Below are 21,948 nucleotides of genomic sequence, written 5' to 3' on the forward strand. Positions count from 1 at the left end.
TGCTCTTAAAAACAGAACTGAGTTTCATGGAAATATGAAATAGCCACACCATCAAGAAGGCTGGACCAGATGATCACTGTGCTCCCTTCCAACCACTCTGTGATCCTGCAATTTCAATGCCTGCTCAGTTTTTCTGTGTATTGCATTCATTTGTGAATGCCCAGTTCATGAAGCAATTCAAGCCACACATGGAATTGCTCAGCTGCAGATGGAGCTTTTTTCCTTGCACTAGAAGGGTGCTCGCAGTGTTGTTGACAGGACAATTAAAGTGTTAATACCTCACTAAGTGCTGACAATAAGATTAAATATGGATACTCAGCTACAGTACTGTTTTGTTATTGGCCTAAACCCAAGATAGTCCTGAAGAGCTGTCAGAAACTTAGAAAAAATACTGGCAGAACCATGTGTATACAACACGCAAGAGAGCAATTAAAGGTTGTCAACAAATGTACCAGCCTTCTCAAAGTTCTCTGAAATGCTATTTAATATATGGCAGTAACTTTCCCTAAAAGACAGTGTAAGCACATCTGAGTAATTGCAGTCTTACACTGCTACTCAGTGCTACCTAAGGTAACCTAGCTGCTTATCACAGTCATTTAATCTTCAAACATGCTGGTTTTAATTGAGTTGGGGATTTATCAAGCCAATCAAAATGTTTTTAAACAAAACTAAGGTGATCTGATCCACATGCCCTGGCTTTGAGACAGACAGTGTTTATATTCCAGTCAGCTTTGTAACTATCACACTTCAGACACTACCAACAAGTAGTGCCTACAAACTTTAAAAAAAATTGACAGTTCAAAACACATCTAGGACAACCATAGGATTCTTCTAGTCCTGCATTGTTGATTTACACTGGTGAAAAAAACCAGAACCTGAGCTTGAATCTCATTAAAATCCATGAAGACATTACTGTTGGACACATGCAAATTGATCATGTGTATAAAAAAACTCAACAGATAAATCAAGAGAATTTTAAAAGACTCTTGAGTAAATCAAAAGAGGGAATGTTATACAATTTCATGTCATGTGGGGGGAAAAAGCTGCAAAAAGTTCCTGTCATTTTATTATGCTTATTTACTACTCTGAATTATCCTGTCCTTTTAAAAAAGAGATCTTTTGATAGATCTCCACTATTCAGAACTGATGCTTATTTCATGAATGAAACTACTTTTCTTCCTACAGAAAGCTTCCTCCACATTTGAAGTCTGTCCAAATAGCACTAATGTTCCTGCATAAATCATAAATATTTAGAAATATTTTTAAAATTTTAATATTGAGAAATATTTTTACAAGCCAAATTAAACGGAGTATGTCTTACTGAGTTGTCATAAATTTTAAAATAAAATTATTTTTTGTTGAGAGTTAACCTTTCTTACATTGTTCAACCAACACCCAGGTTTATTCTGGTTTTACACAACACATTGGTGATAAAAAATGCTGCAGACCAATACAAATTTATAGAAGCAAAGCAACAAGAACCAGATTTTTAGAAGGCACATAACTACATAAAAATCACAGTATGATCTCTGTTCAGGAATTACAGGGCCACTTGAGTTCTGCCCAAATTTCACAAGACTTCTGAACGCAAACGACTAACAAGATTGGCTCAGCAGTAATGAGGTATTTTTTTATATTGCTCTATAATGATATTTTACATTCTCTCATTACCACATAAATTGCTATTTTTAAATTAGGACAAAGCTGTAATAAATCATTACACAGTTATTGGTAACTGTAATAGTAGTGATTATAGTGTTAAGTTTTACTTTGCATTGGTGATGATGACTATTCCAATTTTCCTACACTACCTTATAGGCAACAACTATTTGCCTAGCTGTTCCTATAAAACAAACTGCTATGCCAACAAGTCACTTCTCAAGGCTAAATACTGTTGGCTAACACATCTCCATTTTACAACAAATCACCACATTTGAAGAAAAACCTGGTAACAGGAAGTGTTAAGTCACCATCACTGGAGGTATCTAAAAGATGAGTGGATGTGGCACTTGAGGACATGATCTAGCTTTGGATTTAGCAGTGTTAAGTTAAGGGTTGGACTCAAATAAGAATCTTTTCCAATCTAAATTATTCAGTGATTCTCTTCTACAATGCTACAATTCTATCAGTGAGGAAAATTAAAAACCCTCATTCTTCCTGCATGGAAGAGAATGGGCTTGAAAACAGCTGTCAAAGTCCTCGACTTGCTAGAGACACAGAAACTGACAGAAATTATACCCATGTGTTTTAGGTTCAAACTACCAAAACAGAACTGCAAATGAAAATCAAAAGAAGAAAGAAAGTTTGGATTAAAGCAATACCAGGATGAGAACACAGTCCTCTGAAAACAGTATTTTTTTACATGCTAGGTTTGGTTGTCATTTTGTCCAGGAGTGTGAATGACAGTGTGCACATAAACGGACTCCCTCAATTAACTACAAATCACTTTTATTCTTCATTTCCCACCATAACTATCAATCAACCTTCAGCACTTTCATCCTTCATTTACCATTCTCTAATGCACAAGCTGTAATTTTTCAAGTATTATGTTGTGGAATGAAAACTGTAGATCTTAATGGTTAGGCTTGTTTTTCAATCAATCCCTACAGTTTTAATTTTTGTTTTACTTATATTCATCAGAGAGGAGAATTCTGGTGTGATATAATAAGACTGAGCAATAACAGAATTTGTTCCTGCAAAGTCTAGCAAGGTAGCAACCAGGGTCTGGATGAACAATAGCAGCCATGAGAAAACTATACAGATGTAAAAATGAGCAACAATATTTAAAATAGTATGTGCAGAACATAATATGTACCTGTTTAAAGACAACAGAACAATTAGTTTGTGCCACTAACACTGAACATCCTTGCATTTTACAAATACATTCTAAGAAACCTTGTTAATGACAGCATAGTCTGGGCAGTCAGAGAGGGAAGGGATAAGGAGAAAAGAATTTTCTCATGTAAAAACTTTCCCTGACTCTTACCTAAATTTCAACTCATGGCATCCAGAAAGTTTGTATGCTATACTCCCATGATCCCCTCAGATTAAAAAACATGATAGTGAAGCTACAGAAAAGAAAAGAGAATAAGAACTAGCATCTTCTACATTTAGTTTTGTGTGTGACAGTTAAGCCAGAGTTAGGCAAACATTAACTGTCAACCAAACTTTCCTACCTACAATGCTATTCAAGAAAAAACTTCCATCTGTGTATGCATCAACCCATTTCAGCAAATAGTCTCTGTCAGGAAATAAAACACTAAAAAGAAGTTATCTGTGTAAATTATTCACATTCACAAAGATAAGGCTGTATTTTAAGGGAGCTTGCTTTTTAGTAATTGGGAAAAACACAAAAGCAGTATTTTTTTTCAAACTCAGAGATTACACACAAGACATAAGCATTGCAAAGATACAAGTGGCTTCTTAGAAATGAGATAAAGGAGCATTTTATATAGGCAAAAAACTGCATTAGCAGGGATAAATTATTGGCAGTAAGTTATTAGGTAAATTCAGAAAAACAGTGTTTGAATACTAAAATATTTCTATATAGTGAAGTACAGTAAGCCTAAAGTGTTGCTTTCCAGCATTTGATTTAAATCAGGTGATCTAAAAAAAAAATTAAACTGGGGTTCTTTGGAGAGTTTTAAGCAGAAACATTGACTTGTAGGGCTTCAGGCTCAAAGCATTGGACTAAAATTTCTCTACTTACACTTTCAGTATGGCACATTAAAATTTTACCTGAGAAAAGGATGAATAAAAAGTAGGATGTTTCCCCTGAGGGTTGAAAAGCTGCAAACCAAAGCAGGTCAGAAAGCCAAGGTAAAATTTTCCTGTACTCAGTCCACGGTTAAGCAACAGAAAAGCACAATTCAGGCATGAAGAAAGCTCACTGTCAAGATCCAGTCCTAATCAGAGTTGTTCCCATGCAGGATTTTGAAAGAGTCTATGTTTAATGCACTGGACCAGCATCAAAATAAGACTATTTGTTTATGTAATCTTTCAAAACTCAAACATGTATCACAAAAACCTGAAATGGGTATTTTAGAGTGTTTTATAGAATAGTTTACCCCTAATTTGCTAACCTTGCTATTAATATTCTACAAATGTTCATGGCCAACACTGCAAAAGAAGGCATCAGTTCCTGAATTAGAACTGCAGAATCAGAAGAAATCCCTTCTATCATTCCACCTAGAACAGAGATTGTTCTCATCTTCATTGAACAGCAATCCTTTCCTCAGAAACATTCCTCTTCTTGAGGACTTCTAGTTAGATGGCTAAATCAGAACAAAAGTCTCTGAAAGGAAGACAATCCACTTCTACCTCCCCAAAAAAAAGAACAAAAAGAGAAGTATCAGTGAGAACAATCAATGCATTTCTGATTTTTTGTTATGATTTTTTTCATTGAGCTCTCACTATATTCAGCGCTGTTTCCTACTAGTTCTTAGCCACAGCACTCTGTGTCCTCAACAAGAGGTTATTCAAGTTTATTCTTCCATATAAATCTAAATTAGACTAAACTCTACAATCTTCTGCAGTGCCCAGTACCACAGAAGTTGGATCCAGGACTACGGCTTTCCCCTCCTGAGTGCTGCCATAATACAAACAGAATTTACCCCATCTCTCCTTCCCATGTGCTCTACCTTTACACACAAGTTGGCTTTCCAGGTACAACTCTCTATGATCAATCCTGAAGCAATGAATGCCTCTCTCACTATTTCAGGTTATAAGATGCCTGACACTGTCTTGTAGGCTAGCACCAAAAAGGACTTACAGCAGAAAGCAGTAATTTGACCTTGCATGACACTTCACAGCTTTCTCTGTACTATGATCTGGAAAATTCTTTGATCTGTCAGGCAATATGCAGCCCTCTGTCACCACATATGGGGAAACCTAGCTGGAGCTAATTTAAAGAGCATCAGGTGTGGCAATCAGCAGCTAGCAAAAATAACCCGACAGCCTCTGTGGTAATAGCCTGTGGTGCACTTCAGGGTTCATTTCTGTGTGACATGGTAGGAAAGCAGGTCAGACAGGAGAAAGATTGTGATACTGCTTCAGAACTCAAGATTTTCAATAAGATTGTGGCTGGAAAAGGACTTGTTCTTTAAAAACCAACAGAGTTGTTTCCTCTCAACCAACAAATTTTCTCCTTGCACACACTGAGAAACTGGTTAAATTAGTTGCAAAGAAAACTTTTAACTGCTTTAACAGAGGACTGCTGTTAATGCTCCCAAACAGCACAGTAAAGTACATCAGACAGAGCTTAGTCTTCTGAGTTTGCTGATTCAAATGAGCCCATCTATTTGTACCAGCTCTGCTTGTACAAACCTACTCGGGGTAGTGAGAGGTGCACAGCAGTATCTGAGACTGCTCTCATTTCCAGAAATATGGCTAATGGTTGTAAAGATACTGGAGGAATAAAGAAAACCAGCATGACTCTCAAGACAGCTAGAACTGGCAGAGTCGTATTCACTTCATATTCCAAAGTGAATTTATTTGGGCTTATAAATAAAAAATAAATACAGATGACTGCCAGAAGTTGCAAAGATGAAATAATTTTAGAGTATCGGGAGGAAGGGAGGAAGGGAGGGAGGGAGGGAGGGAGGAAGGAAGGAAGGAAGGAAGGAAGGAAGGAAGGAAGGAAGGAAGGAAGGAAGGAAGGAAGGAAGGAAGGGAGGGAGGGAGGAAGGAAGGACGGAAGGGAGAGAGAAGGTTGGTTTAAAAGCAAAATTCAAAATTGGTGTTTGTTGAAAATGTCTCAGAACACAGACTGTTGAAGCTTTCTTCAACATATGCAATTCAGAGGCTTCCCTAATGTAAGGATACATCTGAGAAAGAGAAGATGTAAACATGAAATACAAACTGCCTTACTACTTTGTCATTCAAAGCCTAATCTAGGGTGAGACTTTTTCCCTCCCACTACTAATGGCACATTTCAGAAACCTCACATATACTAACTTTTTGACTGGTAACTTTCACAATTAAAGAAAAAGATTACATATTAGTTTCCACACATAAACTCACTCAGGAAATGTGACTGGAAAACTTTCCACTTAGTTAAAAATTTTCTGTTTAAGGCAAATTATATTCCATATGAAGTTAAGCTTGAAACCATGTAGGGTTCTGAAGACAGCTGTTCTTTTCCATAACTTTGTTGTGGTGTAAGCTGTCCACGAAGAAAGGTGAGAGGGAAATATTTCATTAAAGTAAAATGACTTTGAAGGAAACTGTGTTTTGCTTCATTGTTGGGTTTCTTTTGTTTGTTTTTGTTTGTTTGTTTGTGTGGTGGGTTTTTATTGTAATTTAAATTTTAGACCTGTCAATCAAAGAAAAAAAAAAGATCAATTACAAAAATCTGGTTTATTTCTAGAATCTAAATTAAACTGAAATATTTTCAGCTCTAATTATCATCATTCCGTTCTGTGCCCTGTTGGTTTGCCTAATATCTCTGTTTCATTTTATTAATAAAAAGAAAGTAAAATTTCAGGGCCAGAACCTGGTCCTACTAAATTTCAGGATTTGTATCAATGTGACATGGGAGGAAAAAAGCACACTGGCAGGGTAGCAAGTCATACTGCACCTGCACGTAGAAAATGACGCATATCCATTAAAGAGGTCTTTTCTTCAAAGCACTTTGAAACAAAACACAGAATACCAGCCTATGGAAGAGATGTTAATACCTTCACAGTTTGGAATTGGTTTAGGTTTTTTCTAGGATTGGTGCCTTTCATACCATGCAAAAGATCTGAGTATCTCAGATCTATAATTGTAGCCGGTAAAAAAACAGGTGAATAGATGCTTTACATCATAAAACACTTTTCTTTTTGATCTAATCAGTACACTGTTATTAGCTCTTCAGTATAAAGTGCTTTCTTTCTTTTTTTTTTTTTTTTTCCAGTTCAAAAAGGCATATATTTTTTGTGGTAAAATAGAAACTTACCAGATACCACCAGTAAAATAAAAACCCTAAAAAGCCATAATATTCATGGAGACAAGAAATCTGCCAAATGTGTGGCCACAGGGGATGCAGTCAGGCATTCCCCTGCTGGTAGAACACTGCTTTGTTTCCAAAGATCAAAGGAAATCTTCTTTGAGTGAGACAGGTCCTGTAAAGGTATCACTTTGCTAATAGCCTTTACAGGTTAGCTGTTTTGCCTAATATTTAGTTTGTTCAATCCACTCATTAAAAATCCTGGCTTGGAACCTTGCAGGTGATGCCTGAAGTTCTGAGTGTAGACTGTGCCTTTGATCTGAGCAATGGCCACTTATGTAGAAGCTGAGGCCAAGTATAGGCCAGGATGAGGGGGAAAAAAAAGAAGTCCTAGTCTTGCATGGAAGCAGAGACCTACACTCTCTTTACAGTGGTTTAGATGTGCTTGGGTGACAGGAGGAAAGAGGGTAGCCAGGTGTTCACAGGGCCCTCACTGATGGCTGTACTGCTGGCCTGGAGGAGATGAGATTGCTGACAATGCCAGTGCCCACAGTACAGCAAAAGGGCATTCAGAATATGCCTGTACCAGGTAGGATTCTATTTTGAGCTAGCTCTCCTCCTTTTTTGGCTGCAGAAGTGTCTTCCCAAGTGATCTGAAACTGGCAATCCTAACCTTAGAAAGTGCAAAGTATTTCCTGGGCCTTTCTGACTGCATTTAGAACAAAGATCATTTCCTCAGGACAATAGCTAAAGCTACACACTGTTAGAAATAGTGGATTTGCAATAAATGATTGAAAAACTGAGTGAAGAGCAGTGTGACATGAAATGGTGAGTGTCCCTGTCCTATGGGTCAGACAACTTACTTCCCAGCAGTACCATGCTAAAGTAAAGGCCCTAGTGAGTAGGGACTGTATATGAGTCCTGGATTTAACCCTCAGTATTGGCTGAACTGCTGCTTGAATCTGAGAATCCCTTCTCGCCTCTTCTACTGGTTCACTCCATGCTTCCTCTAATTTCCAACATGCATTTTCTTATTGTATGGTCTATGTTACCTGGCACACTACCTTTTCTTCCTGGTGCACTAGCTGGTATGTATTATGCTTCAAAGTATTTGTATTAATACTGAGACCTTCAGGGCAGCAAGACAATTCTGTTGCCAGGACATGTCAACCACCTTGTTAGGAGGATAACCAGCTCCCAGATGGAAAAGAAGATGTGCTTGAGTGTGAGGCACCAGTCAGCAATTCAGGGAAGTTATCTGTAATGCCTGATTCTCTAGCATTCCCCTTGTGTTCTCCTTGCCAAATGTGACAGCTCCATAACTTCAAAAGGGCAATGTTATTTATCTGCATCAAAGGTAGGAGAGGTGCAAAGAGGGACCAGGGGAGGGAGCACAGATGAACTGACTTCTGTAGCATTTGAACAACACTCAGCACAGGTTCTGAAATAGCCACATTGCTATCAAAGACAAAAAACAGCCTAGGACCAAGATGCTTGATAGAAACAGATGTAGTTGAGAACTATAAAATCTGTTTGATATATGAACAGCTGTGTAATTTGACTCCTTTCTCTAAAACGAAATGTTGTGCAGACACAAAAGGAATTATTTTGGTAACAATGACTTCCCAGCGCTGTAAGACATGTCTGACCTCTACTAATTTTATGGCAACTATGATATGGGATACCATAGATATGGGGACTTTGAGTGATTACTTTGCCCCACATAAGCATAATGTAATTCACTCTGCCTTAAGTCAGTGATCTGAGGACACAGTGTACAAAATAAACAAAAAAATTTGTCTGAGACTGTCTTCCAGATGTTGATATGGGTGGGAAAGTGTGTTAAGGCATTTCTCCATCAGATATTAAAGATAGCTAAATCCAGCACGACAAACGAAGTAGAGAGAGATAAATGTCACTTTGAGATAAAAACAGACACATTTATCAAATATTATCTTTGGAAATACTATGAAAAATCAAAGTAATAGCTATAAAAAAGAACTAAACAGACCCTCTTTTTAATACCACAGGATAGTCTTTGTTTTTCTGCAACTGTTGCATTATTGTGTAGCTATGAAACACTCATAATTGTAATGATGAATACATATAGATGGCTCTTACTTCCCTCTAAACCAATCCAAAGGGATCACCTAGAAAGCATATCAATACGTGTGCCATTAACAAACAATAATTTCACTTATAATCAGTGGTAGGAATGCTCCTCTAATCCCTGAAAATATCTAGGGAAAGCAAAATATATAAAACATATTATATTATGTGATTATTTTGAGTATTCCTCAGTCTCACTTTGTCCTGAAACACATGCAAGGTACAGTAAATATAAATGACAAATTCTCTCTGATTGCTATCATACAAACTTGCTATGAACAAACTGAGCAGCAGTTGTGCTACAGCCAATATGCTGTAGGGGTGCAAACTGAGAAAAAAGGGCATAACTCCAATAGGTGGAGCACTAAAAACAAAACAAAATTTAAAAAAAAAAAAAAAAAAACCAAAAAAACCCCCACAATTGGTTTGAAACCTCATTATACAAGTTAAAACAATATAATAGCCCAAGTAGCTAATATGCAGGTACCTACAGGCTCTTATTTAAATTTTATACATATAAATGTAGTAGTGCTGACCATGATATACTCTGACTCTGTAAGAGATTTCTTTTGGAGATGTCTGCTGGTTTGTGGAAGATGATCTCTGGAGTTCCCCTATACACAGGCAAATCCCAGTGCCTTATTCTCTGCATTAAGGAGCACTAACTTTCAGGATCATATTTTGAAGAGAACAGGTGCACATTCTTCTCTTGCTGTGTCCTACTTTCTGTTTTAATATGCTGAGGTTTTTGCTTCTCAGAGTGTGAGATTTTCAGCATGGACTGGATGACAAAAGAGGTGTGTTCCTCTGCCAAAGACCTGCTGAATACTTAAGGACTAGCCCTTCCATATCCTTACAGAAACTCTGTACAAACCAACAAAATTTTAGGACCCCAAGCTACCACCACATTTCCTTGTGAGAATTAGCATTTTTAAAGTACTTGGAAATCAACTTCAGCCAAAAAAATTTAATCTACACTTCCCCAGATATTTGTGCACACTTCCAGAATATAGTAACATATCTACTCTGCTCTAGAGAAGCTCATCGTCACTTGTGCAGAAAGTACTTACTTCCAATATCTGGCCGCAGCTTTTTGTCATACTCTCTCAACAGCTTGTTTAGTATGAGAGTCACATCTGTATCTTGTGTTTTTGGAGCTAAAACCCAGTTTTGGTTTGTTGTTCCATCTTCATATTCATCGTCTTCAACCTTTCTAGAACTGCAAAACAAATGAAACAAACAGGTATTATTTTACATTACTAAAATAGGATGCAACAGGATGCAGCAGGATGCAACAGTTGCAACAGGATTTTCCCATTAACAATTGCTGAGTATCTGTTGATGGGTCATGATTGACAATTGTTCAGAAATTGTCTTCTGGATATGTCTTCAAAAAGTTATACTCTAGAAGATAATACAGGTATCAGAGTAGTATTTTATATCCTGTATTTTAATGAACCTATTCTGACTAGTTTACAATATACTTTTACAAAGAGCGAACATCTGCAGTATTACTTTATTAATACATCAAGACAACTGATTCATCTCTTGCACAAAGCCTAATAAGAGTATTAAAAATTCAGATCTGTTAATGCCTCCTGATCATTTTATCCTATTAATAAATTATTATATTCTCAGTGCATGAATTTCAGAGTTTAATGTATTACTAGGCTAAGAATTAAGAGCTCATTCCTTGAATTTGAGATGGATTATCACAAGCACACAAACACATTGAATAAATTAATCTGAATTTCCCTGCAGCTTTAGTAACTTTTTTTAAAAACAGTACTACACCAAGAGTTGCAACTTTATTCATTTATAGATGGATTATGTTTATTTTAAGGCTATATTAATGCAAATGTCATGAAACTACAGTTTGGCCAGAAATCACAACAAGAGCTATTTTCACACAAGACTAATTTCATTTGTGCAGCTTTTTGTGCACGGACTTTAAAATGTTGATATGAAGATGATATCTTCATCAGATGTATCTTTTGGTATCTTAGAAACCAAATCTGTTTGATGCCTTTCACTGGAGAAAATCTATGAGAGACTGAGATGAAGTTATTAGGAGAAAAGATAACCTCAGTGGTAAGGAACCGTGTGTTATTTCAACCTGCAATTGCCCAGGGGATATGATGTCATTTTGCAACTTTTTTACATAAATGTCAATAGTTATGTGAGGTGCAAAGCAGTGGAGAATGAGAGGAACAAGCCTTGTTTATTCATGGGACGTGCTACACATATCTGTGCAACTTTCTTTCTCTCCTTCTCCTTTTCTCCATAATGACACCAGTGTATTTTAAAATACCTCAGATGTCCAGAAGACGTGATATTTTTGTATGTGAACATAAAAAATCTGATACAAATATAAAAATTTAATCACAGAGCATCATCGACCCTCACATTGCTCGAAGACCACAATTTGAGAACATAATGAAACTTTAAACTGAAACTGCTTTACAGCCAATATGCCCCTGAAGATTAACCACGAATCACTTAACATGACCTCACAATTTACAATTGCTGTAGGCACAATTTCTACAGAAAAATAATTTTTAAACCTAGACCCTGGAGATTTTCTGAAGAGAACTCATATAACTAAGCTGTAAAAGTAGAGAAAACTTAGGACAAAATTTGAATAGACAACCACTACTTTTCTGTTATTGGGCTGTATTTTTTAAAAACTGGACTTTTTTTTTTCTTTTTCTAATTCACCCAACGAGCATTGAAAAAATCAAGAGGATTTTGGGAGAATTTTTTTTCCCATCAGATTCATGATAAGCCCTGTGTCTTAATACTGCTGTTACAGAACCATTCTCAAAGGAGGTATCATCTCCAAATATACATGGTTGATATTTCCGAGCTGAAGCTCTGCAGTGGTGCTGGATTGCTGATAGCAAAGAAGGACAAATCATTTGTCTTCTTCTGCTGCAGCCACCACAACTTTACCACAGGTATTCAGACTGCATCTGGAAATGAGAAGTGAGGTCAAGCAGTATCATGACTCCTATTTCAGGGAGATGCTGCTTTAAAACAAGTCACTAACAAGAGTCTAACAAAGCACTGCCAGATGTTTCAGTCCCCTCACTGTAGCAGCTTCTTTCCTAGAAAGTACCTCCAAACCATTTAAATCCCTACCTATTTTCTAGATTAAGATTGGTGGTGGAAGAGGTTTCACAGTGGATCAGACTAATACACTAGACACATATTTTTCAAGCTTTTTTGCTTTCTTCCTTAAGAAGTTATTACTTCCCTTCCATTGCTTGTCTCTACATAGTTAAGGCAATAGTGCTCCTTCAAGGCACTTGAGGTTGCATTTTCCTTTTGTAACCCTACAGGTGACTGGCAATTCCTCTCATATTCTTGTGATCCAGAAAAATAACTACAGGGTGATGACAAGCTAGTCTCAAACTAGGAAGGAAGAAAGGCTACATGCCTTTCCCCAACTCTTCGTCAGTTCTGATTCTGTAAGGAGACAGAGAAGAGACTGTGCATAAACTGCAGGGGAGGAAGTCTAGAAAACTCTGAGAGGCTGAAAGGGTTTCTTTCCTGCAATAGGTGTGTCCCACACTCGCTGTGGAGGCTGGCATGAAGCATCCTCTAGTTCCTGCGGGGATTTAGGAGATAGACACCATTCAGGTGTGGGGCAGGCTGCCAAGGAGGACGGGGAAAGGCCTTTGAGCATGCCTGTAGCCTGGTTTGTGCTGGTTCCCTCAGGGGGAGCGGAGCTGACCCCTCTGACTGGGTTATTCCGTGAGAGTGTACACAGCCCCGGACAACCAAAAAGACCGAAATCCAAAAGGTGAGGGCTGACGCTGCCGACTGTGCCCCTGGGGCCTCTAGGCGAGGATTCCGGACCCCCTTCCCGGCCCTGAGGCGGGGGACCAGGGGATCACGCACCCCGGGGCTCGTCCCTCACGCCGACCCCGCCCGCGGATCCTCCGGGGGTAGCGTGCAGGGAAGCCGGGGCCGCGGGGGGAGCCCGGGCAGCTCCAGCCGCTGTCCCACCGGGTGCCGGCAACCGCCCGCGGGGGAAACTTTCTGCCGGGCCGGCTCAGGACAGGGCCCCCGCGGGCGACATCCGGCTTCACGCGGGGCCGGGAAGGGACGGCGGCGGTGCCACCGCCCCGGGCGCAGCCGGAGCCGGGCGGGTCCCGGGATGGGAGCCGTGTAAGCCGTGTTTGGGAACAGAGCCCCGGCACGGCGCGGAAGAAGGTGGGGAGAGCCCACTGTTCTTCCTGGGTGCCGAATATTGTGCAAACTCCGGCAAATGGGACTTCAGCCCTCCAGCCCCGGTGCAGAGAGGAGAGGGGCTGGAGGGGAGGCGAGGGGAGCGCAGACTTACCAAGCGTGGAACACTGAGAGGAGGAAGAAAACCGGCAGGAGCTTAGCGGACATGGTCCGGACAGCGCTGGCCAGGTGAGAGGTGCGGCAGGATGAAGGAAACGTTGCACAATGTTCACATGGAAGGGAAAATGAGGCAGTGAGGTAAAGGTCTGAGCCTCTCCTCCTCTGTATTCTCAGCTTAATACCCTGAAGAAAACACTCTCTTCCACAACGCTCCGAGAAGGGAGGGGGGAGGCGAGAGGGAAAAGAAAAAAAAAAAAAAAAAAAAAAGCAGAAGAAGTGGAACGAGGGGGAAATCCCAGCGGAGAGGTCAGGTATAAATCAGGCTCCGCGGGCTGACAGGTGTTCAGCGGGCGCGGAGGTGCGGCGCGTCCCCTTAGCCGGCAGTCAGCAGCCGGGAGTAGCGGCGCGGCCTCTCCCGCTGCCCGGGCTGGCGCTGGCCGTGCCCCCCGCGCGGTGCACAGCGCCGAGCAGCCCGGGCCCCGCCGGGCCGCGGGAGCCGCGGGGCGGGCCGGGCCGGGCCGGGCCGGGAGGGGGGCGGGCCGGGGCGGGGGGAAGGGGCGCACCTTGCCCCCCCCGGAGCGCCTGCCCGCAGCCAGCCGCGCAGCGCGGCACCGGAGCGCTGCTGGGGACCGCCCCGCATCGGAGAGCACCTCGTCCCCCCTCCCTGCCCAACAGGTTCCCGCCTCGCCGGCAAGTGGAGGAGCCGGGAAGTGATCCCTGCCCCCGCCCCAGCGGGCGCACACACACGCACACCAGAGAGGGGGAGCAGCAAACCCGGCAGCCGCAGTCACTCGGCAGGCGGGAGTTCTCCCCGACATCAGCCGCCCGATGCCCCGGACAGGGTGGCCGGTGGAAGGATCCCCGTGATGTTTTGCGGGATCCCCTCACGCCCAAACCCCACGATTACTTTCTGAAAGCCCCCCCACCGCCCGGGGCTAGAGGTGCCCTCGTCGCAAGGAGGGAGAGGGGTCGGGTGCTGGTCTCGGGGTGATCGGAGCGATGGCATCCCGATGTACACAGGGGCGCAGATCCGTGTAATCGATGCGGCTGCTTGCACGGACAGAGGGACAAACCCAAGGCAGTGTGTTTCGGTATGCCTCTGTATCTAGGTGGATGCATGCAGAAGTTTGCATGCACTGTACGAATGCATGGATACACATGTACATATGCACAAGGTATGCCAGAAAAAATGTATACACGGAGAAGATGTTTACGCGAATCTGTAGGTTACTAATGTGTAAGACCAGACTTATATGTACATTGTGAACTTCAGAGTAAATTAGGTTTTTCTGCTGTGAGAATTCTTAAATGAGACAACAGTCAAGTGTATTCAGGGCAAAAATAGGGTTTGGACAAGTTTTGTCTTTCTACTCCACTAGGAACAGCGCAGTGATTTTTAGCGACTTCAGTTCTCTTCAGGTGTATGGAGCTTTGCACCAGGCATCAGGGTAATTAGAATATTCCTCTTTGTTTTCAGAATGGGGAGTCACAAAATTTCACTTACGTAATGCTAATTTGAAAACAAAAAACTGCCAGAGGTACAGCGAGTCACTGCTTTCCTGCGATCAGAAATCTCGGGAGTGTAAATCTCTGTTTCTTTCTCCCTTACACATAACTTCCATGTCCTGGGGGAGTCGTTTTTAATTGTTTAATTAAAACCAAAATCTGCTGGAAGATGCAATCTTGCTTTTAGAATAACTCCTACATGATGCCTAGAAGAGCTGGCTATAGGGAGTTCTGTTCCCGAAGTTAATTTTTGTAGGAACGACACAGCTTAAGGAAAATCTGTCGTGAGTCAGGCAATTAACTCTCAGTAATTCACTTTGGGGGTTTTCTTTCAACCTTTCAGGTTTTGTTGAGTTGTTTTTTTTTTTTTTTTCCAACCTAAACGCCTCTTTACTAGATTACACAGCAGTTCTTTCGTGTTTACTTTGTCTAATTGCAGTAACCGTGAATTGCTAATAATAATTTGTTACAAGGCTTGTGCTCTTTTCGGTCACCAGCAGAGAAATGCGGGTGGAAGCCAGGCCGCCTGCTGCCCTAAGAAAATGAGGGAGGGAACGGACGGGGAATGCTCGGGGGTTGCCTGGATTTCAGCAGGAGCAGCTATGCTGGCGGTCAGGCAGCACGCCGATCCGCTGCTGTGAAGTTTGCGGGAGCAGCGGCGCTGCGGAGCGGGCGGGAGGCGGGACGGGGCGAACCGGGGCGCCGCCGCCTCCCAGCGACCCGAGACGGTCCCGGCGGCATGGGGCTCTGGCACCGCCGCACGGCGCCGCTCCGCAGGCGCCTGAAGGGCTCCTGAAAGCTGCTGCTTATGCGAACATCGTTCAGGGCTCCCGGGTCGCGGTCCTCCCGTCCCGGCTCGCAGCGCCCGCGCGTTTGGAAAGCAAGGACGGGAAGCGCCCCACATGCAAGGAGGGTTTTCCCCTACGCTGGCTATATAGAAGAATGTGTGTATGCACACGCACACTCAGTTTGAATAAATAAAAACTTAGCCCGGCCTCGGTAACCGTGGCGGGGAGCCCAGCAGTGCGAACAGCTGGGGCCATCGGGGAAGGCTGCGGCGGCCGGGCCGGGGAGCTCGCTGGGGCCGCCGTGCCCCGGCCACATCCCGGGCGGGCGGCACGAGTAAGACGGATAGCAGGTGGCAGAGAGACCCGGGGAGAAACACGCCGGCGGCGATTTACGATGAGAAACGGCGAGGGCAGGTCCAGCCCCGCATCCCCGCTCTCGGCGGTCCTGCTCCGCGGAAACCCCGGGCGGCATGGGAGGGAGCCGGGGTGGCCTCCCCGCCGCTCCGCCTCTTCCTCGGCCGGCAGCCCCATCACGCCTTCAGCGCTGCCTGGCGCGGCGGCGGGATCCTCTGGCGGCGGCGGCGGGAAGCGCGAGGGATCGGAACGGTGCCCGCTCCGCGCTGCCTCCAGCCGGCGGCAGAGCGCTCGGTCAGCCCTGCGCCGCGACAGGAACTTCGTGTGACCATCGACTCACTCAGACCTCGAGAAAGACCCTCACAGTGTCCCCTCTTTCCTTGCAGAGTCTCATAAATCCCCAAGGCTCGATCGGAGCAATGTGGGTTATTGATTATTGATTCCTCCTCAGACTGTAAGAAAAAAAGTGATGTTTAAGGGTTTCTTTCTGTTGTCCTCGGTGTGTTAATGCCAATGGGATACTTTAGCAGCACTCTTCATTACACCTCATGTCTCGTTCATTTTTGCTCCTCCTCTTCATACTCATATCCTTTTATTTTACTTTTAAGCACAGTCCCTGCCTTTGCTGAGCCTTTCAAATTGTATATTCAGGTAAGGGTCTTGATTATCCAGCAAAGGCTTTAACAAAAGAATATTTTATCATGCCATGTAATGATAGGAAAATGTTTAGGTTCTTAGTAATATTCTCCAGCACAACAAAATGTATCCACATTTTAACTTAACTTTCATTGCACTTTCACAGAAGGTGAGTATCTTTTCAGCCTGAGGGATACCTGTGTGGTATGTCCTGTGCAGTGGGGAAGAATGAGTCTCTGAAAGTAGCTGTGCAGGGAGCCAGCTAGCATAAATAAGGGGGGAAATGCCAAAGAGGGAATGGGACTCATGGATCACATTCCACACTTCCTAGAACTGAGGTCTCCGTCTCAAGCGCCAAATAGTTTGGGCACCTCAATTTTCTGAGATTCAGTGTTGAAGGAGAGCCCTACTGGTGGTTCTCCTGGCATTACAGTGCTACCTTATACACCATGAGAAGCACAGAAAGGAACTGGGGCTCCTCTGTGACAAAGAAGGAAGGACCTGAAATCCATATCCTGCAGCTCCTGGAGTCCTCCAGCTGAATGCTTATTAGCGCTTTCTAAGAGGCTTGAGCCCCTTTATTCTGACTGAAGGTCTCTGTTGCTCCTGCTGGAGCCTTTAGGTAGGAAGTTGAATCTCAGAGATCCCAACAATTCCTGTGTGCTCTCAGTTCTGTCCTTCAGCACAGGGCTCTCTGCTCTCTGGCTCATGGGCAGGATAGGGAGAATCCCTCCTGATGCTGCCATGCTGCAGTTTTCCCACAGCTTTGGTAGACTTCTGGCAGAAGCATGGGCATCCAGGGCAGGCAGGGCTGCTCCTCTGGGGCCATCTTTGAGCAGTTGTCCTGAGAACATCAAAACACCAGCCCACAGTGAATGAAGAACTGAGCCCAGATCCACTGAGGCCAAACCTGCCTTGGGGGCTGGCTCCAACATTTATTATCATTTATGTGTTAAGTTATAGTGGATGGTTCCCCTCTGTGTAGTAATTTTCCTACCTACAAATCCAGCCTATCATTGTTGGTCCAGTCCATTACAATCTATCAGGATTTCTCAAAAACTCTCCAAATTCATCTAACTGAAATTAGTTGGTCTCTTTAATCAATATTCTTACGTTTTACGTTGCTTTTAGCCAGGGACTAATTGAAGCAGCAACTTTTAAGACATTATGACTGTGAGAAGTGATAATTGCTTTTGAGGATGGCACGGAAGAGGAAATAACAGAATGGGACACTTGCACTTCAGTCTGAATTAGGGGCAATTCTTGGGAAATCCTTCAGAAGTCCTTCAGGCTTCATAAAATCTAACTTCCAATCTATCTTCTCAAAATTGAACAAATGTCTATAAAAACATAGTGGAAAACAGAAAATTTGTAAAGTAAGGACGTCATCAGAGAGTCACTATGCAATGACCATACTTAAGTGTTTGCAGTGACATAAAAACATATAAAAGACTAGAAAGGATTCAAGTAGTTTTATAATTTCAGTGTCAATTCCAATCTGAGAAGCAAGGGTATTAGGGGAAATACATCCTTATTACAAAGAACCGTTTCTCTAAATTTTCTCCAGATTTAAAAAATCTGCAAGTGATACACATTCATCTTCTCTGCATAAAATGAAGAGCAAAACAGTTTAATAAATTTTTCTTCAAAGTTTAATCTAGATGTTGAGCAAGAATTTTTGAAAGATGAGATTATTTCATAATATCATTACTTCCTCAGTTTTGTTATAAATATGTTCAGTTATTCCACAGAGGGCACATTCCATTTAGAAAAAAGCAGAACACAACTCAAGATAACAGAAGAGGGTTCAGCTTTAGAAAAGACATTGTTGCTTAAATTCATCCTTGAAGTAAGCTGGCACAGCTCAAATATCAGAAATTAAAAATCTCTTCCATTGTGTTTGACTTGTTCTTTCATTCTTACCGGGTGCAAGGAAGGAAATTTGGCAGCAGCCTGCACACACTTCCCCTACAGTGCTGAATTGTTTAATTCACTTTTCAACTCTTTTTTTCATGAACGCATACATGAAAAAATCAATGAGAAGCAATTCCTATTTATTACTCCCTTTGGCCATGACTAAGCTGTGAAGTAGCTGTGTCCTGCAGGGTCCTAGTTCACCCATGCTGGGGACAGTGACACAGCTCACTCCATTCCCAAAAGCCCAAGCTACTTCCATGGGATACCAGGGGAAGTTGGTGCACATCCAGATACCACCCCAGCCTGGGGCAGAACAAAGCCAAGGTGTTTTGGTTGAGCCAGGAAAAATGCTCTTGTCTCCCACAGTTCAGGTACCATCTCAGTGAGCATTGATCTCCCACACAAACAGCTCCACTGACTGTGGAGAGATCTGAATTGTGAGGTAGGATATAATGCCAGGCAATAGCATTTAAATCCAGCCTGGAGTGTGTTATTGAAGCATCTTCCAAACTATGGGACACTTAGTGTTCATGCACTAACACATGCTGCAGGTACACCCATATTTGTTAAAGATTACTTTCCATGTAAGTAAAATAGATCAGATTTAGGGATCCTTTCACTAAGCCCTGCAATGGAGACCAGGAAATAATGCTATAATACAGAGTAAGAGTCAGGCTTGGGTGTAAGCAGATAAAACCAGGTACAGAAACTCTCTGGGGAGACTCCAGGACTGGTTTGGAAAAGATGCTACACAAAGATGGCTCGGAGTTTCTCATTCTCAAAACTCAGTCATGTAATTCTTAGACTTTTTCACCTGAAGAAATAGCCAAGGGACTTGTATCAAGTTTTGCCTTCCAATATGCACAAAAGCCAAAGGGATCCCCCAAGGGGATGATGAGCAAGGAGGTGTGTGGCCGCTCAAAGACACAGAGGCAGGCTACGTGAAAACAGAGATCCACATCCTCACCTCAGCTCAGGCTAGCACTTAATAGATGGGTGTGCCCCCTCCCTTGCTCCTGTTTATCAGCATCCAGTCACTTGCTCAGTCCCATGGCTTCTCTATTGCCCTCAAAAATTTATGAATTTTTCCTTCCACAGCATCAAAAAAAAAAGCTTCAAAAAACAATAGACACATGAGATTTTTTTCTTGGCACTTTTTAGGAATGAATGGGTTGAAGGAAGACACAAAAGAAGCCAAACAACTCCCCAGTCCTAGACCAGACCCTCACCTCAAAGTGAAGCATGAACTCTCCACTCTGTCCCCAAAAGATCATGGGATTGTTGCTCCATAGCAGGATAGCACCTAATTCTGCAACAGCTTGATTCATTGTGTTCAATCAAGGCATGTCCCTTTCTGGGCAACAGGGAGGATAAGTCATGTGTGCACACATGATTGAGTGTGTGCATGTGTGCTTTCCAGTTAATTCTTCAGCTTCTCTGGCGTGCTCTTTGGTCTTTCTAAAAGGACAACCAGTATAAGAATGACATTTTGCAATCAAATGTTGAATGCATTTTTTATTTAAACATTAAGATTTAATTACAAAAGCCTCTGGAACAATTAAAGGATGCAAAGGAGGAAAGAGCTGAAAACTCAGACTGCATTTTCTCATTCATTGTGAAAGCAAAACACATTGTCAGCAGCAAGGCGTTTTATAGAAAAGTTTCAGATGGACAGTACAAAGACCTTTCTGTCAATATTGTCACTGAAACACCTTGCTGTCATGAAGCACATATTTTTTTTCTGATCACCCTTTCTAGTGTTGGCTGATTGATTTTTGCAGTGGGAATCAAGTAATAATTATTGCAGAAATACTGTAATTCTTTTCTGCTCATCTCTGCTAATATAACACAGTCTTCTTCTTGGAAAAGTATCCAAACATAATTTACCCTGGTAAAAATGTCTGCTGCTGTTGTTAATTTTATTTGCACAAATATGTTCCTAATCTATGTTAATCTCATGCAATATAATTCTTAATTTTTGGAATAAATACTGAGAATCATTAGAGAGAATTCTTTGGAATGCAAAATCCAAACAAACTTTGTCTTTTCATTTAAGGGCAAGATTCTGTCATCTTTATTTACATAAGTAGCATCCTGCTCCCTGTGTTATTTCACTGCAAACTAGAGTCTCAAGCAGTGAAAATCATCATAGTCCCATTAGGATTTACTGCATTGTATTAAACTTCCAGTGAAAATTGGGCTGAGCAGTTTTGTCTATGGAGTAATGCACTACCTGTAACTAGTAAAGGTGCTCAGACATAGCCGTACGCTTAATAATTTGGCACATTTACAACTGGCGTTACTCAGTAACTTATCAGATGACAATAGTGGAGCTCTTCTGTAAAATATAGGTTAAGCCCATATTCGTATGACTGTACATCTGAAGTATAAAAACCACGATATGTAGTACACTTGAACAGTTAAAAAATATAACTTATTTTATTTGTAAACTATCAATGCAAGATACTCAGCAGCAAAGAAGCCATGTTCAATGTCTTCTGATCTTTTATAAAGATCCGTTGCTGTAAGTAATATAATCGTCTCCAAAACATCTGAGGTTACATGTAGAAACAATCAAGGCAATATTATTTGTACATATTATTAAACATGCAAAAAACTTCCTGAAGAATATTGCCCAAACGTAGAAAGTCATCTGGATCTCAAATTTTCCTTGGTAGCATCTGCTTTGTAAGTATGGCTCACATGTGGCTCCAGAGTACTTCAGTTTATTTTGGAGAATTGGCACCTTTAATAACAGGCTCCCTATTCAAATATGTGGCCCAGTAAACTAAATTAAAAGTTCCAAACAGCACTGGAAAAATTATCCGGGACATTTTGTCAATCTTACTGATGCTGTTGTAAGTCTTTTTGCTTTCAGCAGGCTTTTCTTCTGGAGGCTTCACTGGAGCAGATGTGGTGTTTGAGATGACAGCTGGGGCTGAGTCCTTTGGCATGTTTGGTGCAGGAGTCATCTTCCCAGTGGTGTAGGTATTAGTTGGTTTATTTCCCAGCAAGTTGCGCTCCTTTTTCTGCAGCGTAAAGAACAAAATGTTATACCACAAGAACAGAAAGTGGAAACGTCCTCAAGGGACTGACCCAAAAAGCTGAGCATCATAATCAAGCATGCCTGTTAATGCCTGTTGGCTGTTCTGACTTTGACTACCAAACAGATTTTTTGCCTTGATTTTGTAGCCCTTACTCAAGTGTGATTTTCCCTGATGGGAGAAAGCTGAGACTCACTGGTTGCACCCACATCCCACCTGGCATGGGCATTAGCAGCTTCTTTTGTCAGTGAGATGTAGTCTGGCATCTGCCCAATGGACAGCTGACAAGATGTGAACTTCATTTCCCCAGCTG

The 21,948-nt window shown here is 42.1% G+C and overlaps 2 protein-coding genes and 1 long non-coding RNA gene across 3 annotated transcripts in view; 1 reads left to right on the forward strand and 2 right to left on the reverse strand.

The window, feature by feature from the left end:
- Positions 1–13,824, reverse strand: part of GABRG3 (gamma-aminobutyric acid type A receptor subunit gamma3) — a 297,671-nt gene extending 283,847 nt beyond the window's left edge. The window contains exons 1-2 of the mRNA XM_074535749.1: positions 13,386–13,824; positions 10,108–10,256 (exon numbers count right to left, since the gene is read on the reverse strand). Coding sequence (XP_074391850.1) covers positions 10,108–10,256; positions 13,386–13,438 — 202 coding nt within the window. The 5' untranslated portion in view covers positions 13,439–13,824. The remainder of the gene's footprint in view (positions 1–10,107; positions 10,257–13,385) is intronic.
- LOC141728243 (uncharacterized) lies at positions 12,532–21,398 on the forward strand. Its single transcript, XR_012579111.1, has 2 exons — positions 12,532–13,459; positions 19,753–21,398. It is a non-coding gene; the product is annotated as an uncharacterized LOC141728243 (long non-coding RNA).
- Positions 20,087–21,948, reverse strand: part of GABRA5 (gamma-aminobutyric acid type A receptor subunit alpha5) — a 56,119-nt gene continuing 54,257 nt past the window's right edge. The window contains exon 11 of the mRNA XM_074535748.1: positions 20,087–21,620. Within this exon, the coding sequence (XP_074391849.1) occupies positions 21,318–21,620 (303 nt within the window). The 3' untranslated portion in view covers positions 20,087–21,317. The remainder of the gene's footprint in view (positions 21,621–21,948) is intronic.

This window comes from Zonotrichia albicollis, chromosome 2 (genome assembly GCF_047830755.1).
Source record: "Zonotrichia albicollis isolate bZonAlb1 chromosome 2, bZonAlb1.hap1, whole genome shotgun sequence".
Taxonomy (NCBI): domain Eukaryota; kingdom Metazoa; phylum Chordata; class Aves; order Passeriformes; family Passerellidae; genus Zonotrichia; species Zonotrichia albicollis.